This window comes from Aethina tumida, chromosome 4, assembly GCF_024364675.1.
Source record: "Aethina tumida isolate Nest 87 chromosome 4, icAetTumi1.1, whole genome shotgun sequence".
NCBI classification, from domain to species: domain Eukaryota; kingdom Metazoa; phylum Arthropoda; class Insecta; order Coleoptera; family Nitidulidae; genus Aethina; species Aethina tumida.
In genome coordinates this window covers 21450460-21466343 of record NC_065438.1, presented here as the reverse complement: position 1 = coordinate 21466343, position 15884 = coordinate 21450460, and the positions used below count along the sequence as shown (strand labels likewise).

General features: G+C 27.6%; 1 protein-coding gene across 4 annotated transcripts; it reads right to left on the bottom strand.

The window, feature by feature from the left end:
- Positions 1-24: 24 nt before the first annotated feature.
- On the bottom strand, positions 25-13864 carry LOC109594135 (signal transducer and activator of transcription 5B). 4 transcript variants are annotated; one of them, XM_020009318.2, is made up of 11 exons: positions 13661-13864; positions 10063-10199; positions 9827-10000; positions 6479-6647; positions 6336-6417; positions 3686-4242; positions 2966-3627; positions 2788-2912; positions 2524-2679; positions 2310-2460; positions 25-1317 (listed from the first exon to the last, which is right to left on the bottom strand). In XM_020009318.2, the coding sequence occupies exons 2-11, from the start codon at positions 10188-10190 to the stop codon at positions 1179-1181; spliced, it is 2343 nt and encodes a 780-aa protein (XP_019864877.1). In that variant the 5' UTR covers positions 10191-10199; positions 13661-13864; the 3' UTR covers positions 25-1178. The 4 variants fall into 4 exon arrangements, with proteins under 4 accessions (XP_019864877.1, XP_019864876.1, XP_019864878.1 ...); XM_020009317.2 differs by lacking the exon at positions 13661-13864 and adding an exon at positions 10439-10592; XM_020009319.2 differs by lacking the exons at positions 25-1317; positions 13661-13864 and adding exons at positions 1760-2032; positions 10439-10604.
- Positions 13865-15884: the final 2020 nt, after the last annotated feature.

Genomic DNA, 15884 nt, shown 5'->3' with positions numbered 1-15884 from the left:
ACCCTATTAAAAATAAAATTCCTGTTGATTTCGTCAACTTTTATTAAAATCAATTAAAATCGTACATAACGAACGTTAAAAAAATCGCCAAAAGCATTATTTAAACATTGTACTCAACATTAACGTAAATCTGTGTACATTTTTGAAAAAAATGGTCTATAAAACTGGTGATGTTTTTAACTAACAAAACTTACATCAAAACAAAAAGATCAGTAATTGCACATTGACTGTTACTACATTCTAAACTTTACACTCATTTGAATATATAACTGTTTTATCACATAAATTTTATTTTAAACAACAGGGATAAAGACAACAGCTAGAGGCACAAGAAGGTGGTGAGCGTGTGGTAAAATGAGTAACGCTTCTAAGGTGATTGTGTAATATTGATTTGTTTAATTTTAATTATTGCTGTTATGAAACCTTAATAGAAACATTCACATTTTGTGTTAACATTGAAAATTGAACGTTTCTAGTAACGTTTTTATAACACAAGAAATTCGATCTTTTCCTATAAGTCTTGTACAACCTACTATTTTATATATCACATCTACTTCGTTCATAATTCTCAATAAATACTAAAATATCTATGTTGTAGATTGTCTACTGTTTAAAATCTATTTTAAAATGTGCAACAAGAAAGTCATCTAAAAATATATTTGGGACTATATAATTATTTGACAAATAAACTTGTTAAGACACTAGAGGTAAGGAGTACAAGTAAAAATCTACCAAAAATCTAAAAACAAGCACCCGCAGGGATTAAATTTGATAAAAATATACAGATAATTGCACAACTAGACATTACATACTTAAGAACCAACAATGCATTTGTACTTTATGTATATTAAAATGTACAAAAAAATGTAGAGATACAAATGAAAAATCTTAAAAAAAAAACTGTTAAAATTAGTAAAAACAACTACTCTAAAAACAAAATATGGCATAAGAAAAAACACTTTACAATTGCATCTGCCAACACAAAATAAAATCGTTAAGGCAATTTTGACTTAAATCCTAACTGAAATAATATCATGGGCCAGCGCCAAAATAATTTTGGCACCGTCAAGTCATACTTAATTAAACTACCACTCAGTTAGAATTCAATTAAAAAAAAGTGGAAAAAACTACCTGACCTGCCCAAAAACTCTCATTCCGTCCCGCTTATATCGGTCGTTTTACTGCTTGCTGTAACCCTGTATCAGCTCGTTAAAGTTGACTAAATTGTTTAGATCAATATTACACTCGTCGAGCTGCTCCAGATAATCCATCCCCTGGCCTCCCACCGTTGCCGTAGTCGCCACCGAGCCAGCGTAACTGCACAAAAGACATAACCAGACATCACATACTGCAACACAGACAAAACCAAAACGTATCTAATTTGTATTCGATTTTATTCAGACGGGAGATTTATGTTGCAATGAGGTCTGGCTATGTCTGTTTTGCAGCATGCTTTCTTTTTAACGCCCGGGGGCGAACAATTTTAAACCACTGCAGTAAAATACGTTCACATTCTAGTGGGGTTCAATAAAAGGCACACACTGAATGTATGCGTGTTTTACTTTAGTGGTTTTATAACTACTAAACATTTATATATTGGAATAATATGGATATACGTATATCTTTTAAAGGCTTGGAAATGATTAATTAGTACGATTATCTTTGAAAATTGATACTATTATTGTCGGATTAATAAAACATTTGAAAATAATAGTACCACTTTTTCATTTTACCCTGTGAAAACTTTGGAATAAAACACTTTCTAATTATATTGTATAATAATCTAAAGTACAACTTTATAAAATATAAACTCTGCCTTAGCAAATACTTTGAAAAATGTATAAAATATCAAAACATTTAGAAAACTGGACAAGTATCAAAAATGTGCCGGTTAATATAAGATAATCATCAATTCCTACGTCTAGTTTCTCCAAAATTTTCGATTTTCAATTACCACAGCCGATTAATTTTAGTCAATTTTATTGAATTCGGTTCTTTATGTAATCAGACTCGCCAATGAGCACTTCCTACACTAAAAAAGTTAAAGAAATAAAAGTTAACGGTTGAATTACTCCAAAAAAATATAGTATTTAAGTTATTTTTATAAAAATATAAGTATAATTCATTGTAAATACAACTATAAAAACCTATTTAGTATATATCACTATAAAATTTTAAATAAAGCATTTGCAAATTGGTCCGAAATAGTATTTTAGTCTCGTTTAAAGATCTAGCATATTCTGAAAACTAATACGAAGACAAACGGTTAACGACTGCTCAAAAAACTGAACTGTAACAAAATCAATTACCTGCTCGCAACTGACGGCGTGTCTCTCGTGGGATCGGGCGACATGTAATGATGGGGCGTGCTGTTGTAGCTCGGCCCGCTTAGCGTGTGACCGGGCACGTGGGTCACTAACAGTGGTCTCACGTAACCGTTGTTCGACGTCGGCTGGTTTTCTACACATTACAAAAAAACAATCAATTAAACACAACAAACAACAAAAACCGATGAAAACCCACCTTGATATGGCGTGTAGTATTTTCCGAAGGGTATGTCCTTCGGTATGTCCGGGTACAAGTACACCAAATAGTTCAAGTCCGAAATCCTGTCGGGCAATGTGCGTATGGCGATGTCTTTTGACGTGAACGGCTGCAAGCTGAAGACCTCGCCTGTGTCTAAATGAATAAATAAATGCGTTAATTTATTCTATAAGATGACAAATTTTTTCGTAGCTACTACTTAGATAGTTTCTCTACATTTTATGGTAAAATTAAATTACTTACCAGATACCCAAGCAATTGTTATACCGCCCAGCTCACTATCAGAGAATCGCAACAAAAACGTTCCGCACATTTTCTGGGAGAGCATCTCTTCAGCCTGCTTCTTTCTTACAAAGCCCATTATGGCCCTGAAACAACAACATTAACTCCTCCAATTTTGAGTTTATATTGATTAAATTACCCATCAACCCAAGGCGACCTCAAATGTTCCCTGGTCAGCTTCATGATGGCATGGAACCATTCCCAAAAAGTAAAGTTACGCTCACTCAGCGGCTCCTTACAGAACTGCGCCCACGTGAGCATAGCATTACTCGGATCAGTAACCGTGCCCCTGAAAGCCTTCTCGGCCAAGAAACGAAGATTGTCCTCCGTCAACGGGCGACCCGTCGCCGCCTTGAACTTCAACGACAACGTCTCCGCAACCTTAGGCCATGGCACCTTATCGGGAACGGCGAACGGTACCCGACCTGACTCGCTGAAAGCGTTGTCCCACGTTACTGTGGCCCAAGCATGGGGCTCCTGGTTGCCGTGCACAATCACCACGACCGGCAGACTCAGGGTCCACACCTGGAACATCAGTTCGCCGCCGCCGACCGAAAATTGGGACTGAAACAGCAGGCTGAACTTCTCGTCCATGACGCTTTCGGTCCCCTTCTTTTCGGCCCGCTTAATTTTCTTGAGTTGCATGTTGCGGAAGCTGACTGACAGCTGACGCGTGGCCGGCTGGTATTCCATGGTGCCGGTGCTGTTCAGGATCTCGCCGGAGCTGTCGGTGCATTTGCCCAGCTTGTCGTTCTTGATCAATAAATTGGCCTGCGACTCGGAAATTATTGTCACCTTTACCTAAACAAACGAAACCAATGATTAACACCGATTAACGTGAATTGGACAAGTTAATTACTTGTGGAGGAGTCATGTGAACGTTGAGCTTCCCTCCCACCAGCAATCTGACGGTGGCCGTGAATCTGGTGTTCGTTTTCATGACTTGCGGCGGCTGCTTTTCTATAATAAAGGTGGACGTGACCAAAGTGGAAAGCAGCTGCGTTACGTCGGCCTGCAACTGCGTCAACACGTCCGGTATGGATATCTCCAACGGCAACTTCTGTTTCAGCCCGTCCATTTCCTTAATCTGTTGTCTGTTGAGCCAGATCAGTTCGGCCAAATTTTCGCACCACTCCTGAATGGTGTCCAGATTGCTGGTGAACGGAGCCCCGTTACCGGCCAGCTGCTGTTCCCGCTTCCATCTGATCAGTTCATCGTCGAGGATGTGCGTCTGTAGCAGACTGATGTTGTGCACCGTGCTCTTCAGCTTGTCGCTGAGACCGATCTTCATGTTCATCAGGTTGGCCACTTTCGTGTTGAGGGCCAACTCGTACATCTCCTTTTGTCGTTGTAGCTTTTGCATTGTGGCTTGGGTCGTCGGATTCGTCGCCTGGCTGGACAAATGCTGGAGGCTCGCTGTAAAAATATTTCATGATGAAACGTTACATTCCATTTTTTGCCATATTTCTGTTAATACAGTAACTCGACACACTTTCGATAAAATGCGACTTCTTTATTAAATTAAAAGTGTTTTTTCTTTAATTCCAAAACAATTAATATTTTTTATTTTGGAAAAGATTCAATAAATAAACTCATTTTAATAATTAATGATGAATAATTTTATTGTTTTTCAAAATTATTCAATTTTTGGCCAATTTCTACCAACAAATATATTTATATTAATTTTTTTTTCTCCTTTTTTAAAATTCTTTAATTTACTTATTTAATTTTTAATCCTTTTTGAACTTCACTCAGTGGTGAGATATTCATAATGAATAATTCAAAATTTATAATTATTACTTTCTATTTTTGAAAATATTCAATAAAATTCTTGAATCTAATTAATAAGAAAATTAATTTCTGGTTTAAAATAATTAATAATGAATAATTTTATTGATTTTTAAATTTATTCAACTTTTCATTTTCTATCAAAAAATATAAATAAACATTAACTTTTTTCTTCTATTTTAAATAAATTAAATTTAAATTTATGAAACATTTTTATTTTATTTTTGAACTTAACTCAAAGATGAATTATTCACAATGAATAATTCATCTTTGAATAATATTAATTTTTTTCCCCTATATTAAGGATTTTTAATTTTTTGAGACATTTTTGTCTTACATATTTAACAATTCTCAAAGATGAATAATTCAAAAGGTGTAGAAAATTATATTTTTTATTTTTGAAAATATTAAATCAAATTCCTAAATCTATAAATAAAAAAATCCATTTCAAGTTTAAAATCATATTTTAATAATTAATGATGAGTAATTTTATTGATTTAAAATGAAATTTTAATAATTAATGATTGTTGTTTTCAAAATTATTCAATTTTTTGTCAATTTCTATCTATAAATAAATATTAATTTTTTACTATTTTATTTTTTTTTTTTAATTTTGTAACATTCAAGTTTTCCTTATTTAATCATTTTTGAACTAAGGTGAAATATTCACAATGAAATAATTCAAAAGTTATAGTGAATATTTTTTATTTTTGAAAATATCTAATAAAATTCCTAAATCTATAAATAAAAAATCAATCTCAGGTATAAAATCACATTTTAATAATTAATGATGAATAATTTTATTGATTTTCGAAATTATTCAACTTTTTGTCAATTTCTATCAAAAAATCTAAATAAATATTTTCGTTGTATTTTAAAGGTTTTTCTTACTTATTTAATAATTTTTTAACTTGATGAGATAAAGAATAATTCAAAATTCATACTTAATATTTTCACAAATATTTATGTTTTCAAAACTCATTTTAATAATTAATGATGAATAATTTTATTAATTTTCAAAATTATTCAATTTTTTGCCAATTTCTAAGCATTATGCATTTTTGTCTTACTTTTTTAACAATTTTTGGACTTAACTTAATGCTAATTTTTAAATTAATAATAATTTAATATTCACAATAATTAGTACCTTTTATTTTTGAAAAAGTTTTGGCGTAATTTCAAAGTAATTTAAAAATTACGTGAATTTAACAGTTCACTTAAAATTTTATCAAACTACAACAATTATTTATCTTTATTGTACTGGCATTGTGGTGAAGTATTAAAATATTCTTGGTTTATTAGTCACATTAAAACAACAATCAAACAAGATTGCAACAATTCACTGGTGTAAATAATACTTAAAATACATGTAATTTGCAACCTTCGACGATAAAGCCGTTAATGTATGTATATTTGGTTACATAATGTGAATTTTATCTGTAGCTAGAACTGTTTATAAACTTCGTACGCTACAACTATAATAATAATAATTTGTCTTTGTTGCAATATGATGAATCAATAATACCTTTATGCGATTTATCTTATCTGTATAAACTATGCAAATACTCGGTTTGTAAAAAAACAGACAGTTTTATATTTTCCAAACAAACGTCATGATAAAGCAAACGCTATATTTAGTTTAAAGCAAATATGCACGCCCACTTAAAATTCCCAAAACGTACAAATAAAGTCACCGTCCAAATAAAAGAAAAAACACTCACCATTCACTTTGGTACACTCATGGTACTGCAGAGCAAACGACTCGACCTCCTGTCCCATCTTTCTCAAGTCCTCGGCGGTTTCCTGCGTTAAAACAACCCCCATTAAAATCAACCAATTAACCACCTCAAAAAAACATCTTCACCTGTGTCCTGTTGCGCAGGTCGGCGATCTTCCTCTGCACCTCCGTGCCAATGTTGGAGATCATCAGGTTGGGCAGTCCGGCACACTCGCCATTGTTGGCGGCCTGGACCAGTCGCATTTCGGTTTGCAAACACTGTCTGATGTAGGTGAACAGATGCATGGGATTCGAACTGCGTACAAAAAATTCCCCTTTAGTTTAAACGTCTTGTTATCACCATTACTAATTAGATAAACAGAGAATTTTCCCGACGTGTTTAATGTTACAGTCAGGCGATGAGATAATGGATAAATTTGATTGTAAACCCGGTTATCGGTTTGTTCTGCGGTCGGAAATGGAGTGCTGGTGATTGAACTTAGCATGTTTTTTTACATTTAAACTGTCACCAGGCGTTTTTGCCTTCTTAAATTATTCTGGCAACTTTTCAGGAGGTTTATGATAGAATTTATGTAAAAATATTATGAAAAATTAATATAATAGAAAACAACTTAATATTTAAACAAAGGTAGATGGGTAATATCTTGTATAACTGACAATTAAACTACCAATAACTATTTTGCATTAAGTTTTAATGAATATTTTGTGCGCAAGTTCCCCAGAGGCACTTTTGAACGTGCCTCTTTTCGACAATTCATTTTATAAATAAATCTTGAATTTATTCGCATGACCTTTAAGGTCGGGTTGTTTTTTCAATGGTAGGGAGCTGAGGCTTGCCTCCAGTCAAAAGAAGTTGCCGAACATTCTTCAGTTTCAAAAACTACTTGATCGTGTATGTCTGGTGGATTCAGTTAAGGAAAGGTTTTTAATACTGCATCTTTTTATAACATGAATGAATTATTATTAACACAAGCAATGCCGTTGATGGAATTTTTATTAAATAAATGTGTTTATTCAGTTTCTATCAATAAATATTAATTTTTTCCTTCTATTTTAAAGTTTTTTTTTTTATTTTGTTTTTTAACTTATTTGTCTTACTTATTAAATAATTTTTGAACTTAACTCAATGGTGAGATATTCATAATGAATAATTCAAAATTCATCTCAACTAATATTTTTTTATATGTGAAAATATTTTATAGAATTTTTAAAACCAGAAATAAGAAAATCAACTTGTGGTTTAAAATCTCATTTTAATAATTAATCATAAATATCTTCATTATTTTTCAAAACAATTAATATTTTTTATATGAGAAAATATTTTATAAAAATTCTAAACCTATAAATAAGAATATTAATGATGAATAATTTTGTTGTTTTTCAAAATTATTCAATTCTGTTGCCAATTTTTATAAATAAATTTAAATAAATATTAATTTTTCCTTCAGTTTTAAAGTTTTTTTAATTTTGTTGAAGTTTTTTGTCTTACTTATTTAATAACTTTTTAACTCAACTTAATGGTGAGATATTCATAACGAATAATTTACAATTCATAACAAATAATATTTTTAATTTTTGAAAATATTCAATAAAATTCCTAAATTTATAAATAAGAAAAACAATTTTATTGATTTTTAAAATTATTCTATTTTTTGTCAATTTATATCAATAATTTTATTATTATTATTTAATAAGTTTTTTAATTTTGTTAAACTTATTTGTCGTATTGAATAATTTTTGAACTTAACTCAATGGTGAGATATTCATAATAAACAATTCGAAATTCATAACAATTAATATTTTTTATATGCGAAAATATATAAAATTTTTAAATGTATAAATAAGAAAATCAATTTATGGTCTCATTTTAATAATTAATGGTGAATAATTTCATTGTTTTTCAAAATTATTCATTTTTTTTTTTGTCAATTTCCATCAATAAATTTAAATAAATATTAATTTTTCCTTCTATTTTAAGTTTTTTAATTTTGTTAAACATTTTTGTCTTACTTATTTAAGAATTTTTGAATTTAACTTAATAGTAAAATATTCATAATATCCATAATTCAAAACAATTAATATTTTTTATGTACAAAAATATTTTCTAAAATGTCTAAATCTATAAGTAAGAAAATTAATTTCTGGTTTAAAATCTTATTTTAATAATTAATGATAAATAATTTGTTTTTCAAAATTATTCAATTTTTTTATCAATTTCCATCAATAAATTGAAATAAAGATTAATTTTTCCTTCTATTTTAATTAATAATTAATATTTATTAATTTTGTTAAAGTTTTTTCTCTTGCTTATTCAATAATTTTTTAATTTAACTAAATGGTGAGATATTCATAATGAATAATAATTTTTTATTTTTGAAAATATTCAATAAAATTCATAAATATATATGTAAGGAAATCAATTCGAGGTTTAAAATTTTATTTTATTAATTAATGATGAATAATTTTATTGGTTTTCAAAATTATTCAATTTTTTAACAATTTCATAATCAATATATTTACAAAAATATCTTTTCCTTCTTTCTTTCCATCCAATTCCTAATTTGGATACTTTATTAAATACAAGGCAAAAAACTGTGATTTAATCTTGATACGATAAATTTCATTCGCTAACTGAAAGTACAGTAATAAATAAATTATTTTGCTGGCTATTATTAGGGTAGCGAAAATATTTGGGTTTTTTTATTAATTTTTGAGAAATGATTAAAATTTATCAATCATGAGCCTTGTTATCAATCTAATTAATTAGATAAATCATTTTAACAATACATTTTAAAGAAATTTTTAATAAGGGTTCAACTAAAATATATATAAAATGATTGAGAAAGTAAAAATTTAAGTAAAAATTAATTAGGCTGAAATGGCAATCAAAATAATCTATATTAAAATCTAATATTTAATTTGAACACTGACTTCTTTGTGTCAAGTTAGAAATGTATATATGCATAATATTTATACACAAAATATTGTTTATTTTATTTCTCTATATGTAATGCCTCACCAGATTCAAATCTCATGAGCAGCCACTGAACAGAATAGAAATGATTAAAATTTATGCTTAGTCTCTTAGTTTAATTCATATTTTAACTGTTACAAGTCTTATTATCAACGTAATTAATTAGGTGCATCATTTTAACAGCTCATTTTAAAGAAATTTGTAATAAAGTTCAACAGAAATATATATATAAAATGATCAAGACAGTAAAAATTCAGCCTATTAAACAAAACTTATATATTTTAAGTAATTAATACAAAATTAATTAGGCTAAAGTGGCAATTAAAATAATCTAAGTATAGATTTTTAAATTTGAACAATTTGATAAGAACACTGACTTCTTTGTGTAGAGTTAGAAATTTATATATGTATAATATAAAAAAACATTGATAAGGGGATCACTGTTGCCAATATTCTGTTTGTTTAATAAATTGCAAACAAGATAAACAAATTCTCCATACCTGTATCTCTGTCTTAGAACTTTGGCAGCCTCGGCTAGCTTCATTTTTATCAGGAAATATTCCGAATCATGACCCACAGCTGCTTTGTTTTCGATTTCCTGGAACAGAGCATTCACCAGTGAGGTTACATATTGCTCGTGCTGCGGATTGTCTGGCGACGGTTCGACCTCAAACCTGTAACATAAACAGTTCATCGGTTGGTGATTGACTGTAACCAAAACAAAGCACGAACTAACCAGAACTTCTCCTCGATATACTGAGCCAAGTAATGCCTGACCTCCATGGGAAAATAGTCGGCGTAAATGTTGCGTATCTGCTGCAAGCATTCCGGTGGTAGTTGTTGCGCTTTCGCCCACAGCGACATTTCGGCGGCCTGCAACAGAAACCAAAACAAACACTCAAAACAAGCCCAGCATTAGTCGTGCACGCGTGTCCAGGTGAAATCGTCGTGTTTTTCGGACGCGGTACGCCGCTTTCTAAAATGCAAAAATCATAAAATACCCGAGTGAGCCCAAGGTCACCGGGAGCGGGACCCCGTCTCGTTGTAAAATACCTCTTGTTTAAACAATCGTCCGGCGTACGGGCGCAACGCCCACTGACAATGCAACTAACCTTTCACTGTAACACCACAACTAAACACCCTCTAATTTAACACTGCATCACGCCCGTTCGGAGCGATTTTTCACACGGTTTTTTCGGGAAAAATAACAGGAACGATGTGCACCCGACTAAACGGCGGCCATGTCTAAATAATATACACATTTTATCACGTGATACCCCAGGCTACCTAAAGCTCGCCGCACATACCTGCGAAACGGATTTCGATGTGCTGACGTCACGACGTCTTTTGATCTTCAGTTATCGACAACAAGAAATCACTTTGGACGGTAGTTTGGCAATAAAATTAATTCATTCTGCTTGACCTACATGCATTAATTAATAAATTTATTGAAACTGGAAGTCAGATTTTGTTTTCGTATAAATTTATAATAATTTAATATTTGGTTTTGTAAGATTTTTATATCAATTTAAGCTTAATGTTACACTCAGCTTCGGAATAGCAAGTTCTATTTGTGATCTGAATATGCGAGACCACCTCTAAGAAAGCGAGGAATATAGCAATAGCAGCAATATATAGAAGTGAGACAACAAGCATAGCATAAACTAACCTTAAATTAAGTGAGTTTACATATTTTTAAAAGTATTGTTAAAGAAAACCGTTCCATGATAGGGGAGCTGAGGCGTATGTGTTACTGGTGGACTACTACTTAAACGTATGTGTTACTGGTGGACTTTTTATTAAATAAATGTGTATTTGCAGTTTAGTACTTGTAATTGTTGATATATTAATTAAAAAATAAATATAATAATATAAATTATCAAAAATTATTTATTTATTAATACGTTTAATGATAAAAAAGGAAGAAAAAATTATAAAATCAAGAAAAAATGAAAATTTATTCGGTAAAAAAGGAAATTTTAGCATAAAAGCAATAAATAAAATTAATAAATATTTTCAGATATAAAAATTTAAAAAATTTTCAAATTTAAATAAATAAACGAGAAATTGTTGACTTAAATAAAAAAATAAATATTAATGATATTATAAATGAATAAAAATGAATAAAAAATGATAAAATTAGGGAAAACATAAATTTTCAAATAAAAAATATTTTGCTAAACCTGGAAATTGTAATATAAAAAAAATAAAAATTAAAAAAATATTTATTTTTAAATGATAAAAGTATTAAAAATTAAAATTTTATAAATTTTGGAAATTTAACATATTCAATTAACTATTAATAATATTATAAACGATTAAAAAATGAGAAAACAAATTATAAAATTAAGAAAAAATGAAAATTTACAAATAGAATATTCGGTAAGAGGAAATTTTAGCATAAAAAACTATAAATAAGATTATTATATATTTTTTGGATAATTCAAATTTAAATAAATTTTAATAAACATGAAATTTTTGTATTATTAATTGAAAATTAAAAATTAATAATATTGGAAATTATCAAAAATGAATAAAAAAAATGATAAAATTAAGGAAATAATAAAATTTTTAAATAAAAAATATTTTGCTAAACTTGGAAATTGTAACGTAAGAAAATTATAATAATAATGTCTGTATTTTTAAATGATAAAAAAATATTAATTTTCTTTTTTTTTAATCTTGAAAAAACAATAATTTTTTCTATTAATAATGTTATAAATGATCAAAAATATAATACGAAGAATAAATAAAAATTTACAAAAAAAAATATTCTGTAAAAGAGGAAATTTTAACATAAAAACAATAATTGAAATTAATAAATATTTTTAATATAAAAGAATTTAAAAAGAAAAGAGGAAATTTTGATAAAAAAACAATAAATTAAATTCATAAATATTTTTAAGATAAAAGAATTTAAAAATATTTTCAAATTTAAATAAATTTTGATAAACGTGAATTGTTGACTTATTAATTAAAAATATATATATTAATAATATAGTAAATTATCAAAAATAAAGAAACAAATGATAAAGTGAAGGAATAATTAAAATAAAATTTCAATAAAACCATATTTTGCTAAACCTGCAAATTGTAATATAAAAAAATATTAATAAATAAAATCTTTATTTTTAAAGAATTAAAAATAAAAAATATGGACAATTAAAGTAATCAATAATTTTATTTATTAATAATGTTATGAATGATCAAAAAAGAAGTAAAAAAATATAAAATGAAGAAGAAAGTAAAAATTTACAAATAAAAATATTCTGTAGAAGAGGAAATTTTAACATATAAAAACAATAAAATTAATAAACATTTTTAAGAAACAGAATTAAACAAATCTTCGAAATTTAAATAAATTTTGAAACACGTGAAATTATTGACTTATTGATTAAAAAATAATTATTAATAAAAAAGTAAATTATCGAAAATGAATAAAAAATGATAAAGTGAAAGAAAAACAAAAATTTTCAAATAATCAATATTTTGCCAATCTTAGAAATTGTAATATAAAAAAATATTAATATAGAAATTTTTTTTTTAAATGATAAAAGTATTATTAATTAAAAATAATTAAAATAATTAATTATTTTGTTTATCAATAATGTTACAAATGACCAAAAAAAGAAGTAAAAAAAACATAAAATGAAGAAGAAAATAAAAATTTACAAATAAAAATATTCTGTAAAAGAGGAAATTTTAACATAAAAAACAATAAAATTAATAAACATTTTTAAGATAAAAGAATTAAACAAATCTTCAAATTTAAATAAATTGATAAATGTGAAATAATAATGTAAATTAACAAAAATAAATAAAAAAATGAAGGAAAACAAAATGTTTCAAATAAAAAATATTTTGCTAAACCTGCAAATTGTAATATAAATAAAAAATAATAAATATTGTCTTTATTTTTAAATTATGGAAGTATTAAAAATAAAAAAATTAAAATGTCTGAAAAATTAAAATTATCAATTATTCTATTTATTAATAATGTTTCAAATGATCAAAATGGGTGAAAAATATATATCTGTGATTTAAAAAGTCTATTTTACGGACTAATATTTATGTAATGCTATTTGAATAAACCTCAGTTTCCTGAGAGTTCCAGACTCAACAATTAGTAATTGTCATTCCCCTCAGTGCACCACGAGGAAACGGCCAATCAAGATAGACGGCAGGTGTATGGACCCCTTTAGCTACGTCGCATTTCCCTCCTCAAGCAGGTACGCGTTATCTTTTATCTACGGGCCTTTTCTCAAATATTACACGTATACACGTAACAAAAGTAGCTTTGCCTTTGACGCATTTTTATAAAAAAAAATGCTTACCCGTTACATAAATCTTACACCCCTTCAAAACGAAACGAAACGTTCACATCCTGTTTTAAACTCATCACCTGTTTTGTTAGTTCAACAAGATGTTTTAGCACTGATTCATTAAGTTAATTGTTGCGCCGAATATCGGTTATGCTTCCGATGTTGTGTGCAACCTGCCCCTGTTTGCATAATTGCCCGGGCCCGTTTGTCAATACGGCTGTTTTCGCAGCGTTTTCCCGGAATTGTGCCGGTGCTGAGAATGCTAACACGTGTCGCATCAAATGTTCCGTGCGATCTCACCTTTGCTTGTTGATTCTGTGGCCATTCATAGGGGGGAACGGGCCGGGGACGATCGATTGATTGAAAATTACAAGCTTCATTTCGAATTGCGACTGTAAAGTTATGGATTTTTAAAATTAAAATTACGTAGGTGGGGTTAAAATAAACTCAGGTTGATTCTACTGAAAGCTGATGCGATCATATTTTAATAAAGCTGAATGTTGCCCGGTTGATTTGAAGACATTTATATGTATTTTTAAGCTTTGTGTCAATTAACAGTTAATAAAATATTAAAATTTATGTAGGCATGACATAAGTAAGCTTAAAAAATTCCGTGCATAACTATTACATGATAAGTTTCGTTAATAATACAAATTAGTAGCGAGTTGACTAGATTGGAATTTAATTTTGTGTTGCTTACAAGTTTTCACATTACATATTTCATTTATATCATTATTATATTTTCTTAACGAAAGTTACCATTTATATTAATTTTAGTGTAATTTACTTCCCGACTTAAAGTCATTTAAATGAAGTTTTAAGTTTTACATTAATTATCAGGTAATAAATATTGAAATTTATGTTGACACATCATAAATAAAATATACAAATTCTAATTATTATATGTATGTTTAAGATTTGTTAATTAAACAACTTAAAAAAAGATGTCTACTTTAAATTTTGTTTCATTTACTCGTTTCCACAACAAATATTTAGTTTATTATTAATATGTACTTACTCAAAGTTAGTTAATAGGTTAATATTAAAAAATATGTTTTTTTTCTTTAAAATAGATTGAAACTTAATATCAGCTAAGTTAGTACCAACAATTAAACAAGCAATAACAATTTTATGTTAAATTTCAATAAATATTTTGTGCGTACGTTCTCCAGAGGCACTTTTAACAGTGCCTCTTCGCCAATTGCGAATGCACTTTACGGTCGGGCTATTGTTTCAAAGATAGGGGAGCTGAGGCGAGCCTCCAGCCATTGAGATAACTGTAAATATCGACACAAACGAAGTTCCTGAACATTGCTTCAAAAACTACCTGTCTGGTGGATTCAGTTGTGAAAAAGTTATTAATACTGCATCTCTTTTTGATTGTGATAGTAATTTAATTGTTAACTTATTAATTAAAAAATAATTATTAATAATATCGAAAATTATCAAAAATGTATAAAAAATGATAAAATGAAGGTTTTTTTATTTTCAAATAAAAAATATGTTGCTAAACCTCGAAATGTAATGTAAAAAAAATAATAATAAATAAAATCTTTAAATGATAAGTATTGAAAATGAAAATATCTAAAATATCTGGAAAATTAATGTAATCAATTATTTATTAATAATGTTATAAGTGATAAAAAGGGATAAAAAAATTTAAAATGAAGAAAAAATGAAAATCTACAAATAAAATATTCGGTAAAAGAGGTAATTTTTACCTAAAAAACAATAAATAAAATTAATATAATTCTTTTAGGATAAATGAATTAAAAAATGTATTGAAATTTAAATAATTTTTTGGTAAACATGAAATTGTTGATTTATTAATTAACAAATAAATATTAAAAATATTGAAAATTATCAAAAATGAATAAAAAACTATAAAATGAAGGAAAAACAAAAATTTTCAAATAAAAAATATTTAGCTAAACCTCGAAATTGTAATATATAAAAATAATAATAAATAAAATCTTTGTTTTTAAATGATCAAAGTATTAAAAAAATTTAGAAAATTAAAAAAAATGTTTTGTGTATTAATGTTATAAATGATCAAAAAGTAGTAAAAAAGGAATAAACTGAAGAAAAAATAAAAATATTCTATAAAAGAGAAAATTTAAATATAAAAAAACAATCAAATAAATTAATAAATATTTTTAAGATAAAAGAATTTAAAAGGAGAAGGGGAAATTTTAACAGAAAAAACAATAAATAAAATTAATAAACATTTTAAGAT

Coding starts and splice junctions, on each gene's coding strand:
- LOC109594135 (XM_020009318.2), bottom strand. CDS start 10,190: ATGTCGCTGTGGGCGAAAGCGCAACAACTACCACCGGAATGCTTGCAG. Junction 6,648..9,826: donor GTTCTAAGACAGAGATACAG/GTATGGAGAATT, acceptor TTTTGTACGCAG/TTCGAATCCCATGCATCTGT. Junction 6,418..6,478: donor ACCTGCGCAACAGGACACAG/GTGAAGATGTTT, acceptor GTTTTAACGCAG/GAAACCGCCGAGGACTTGAG.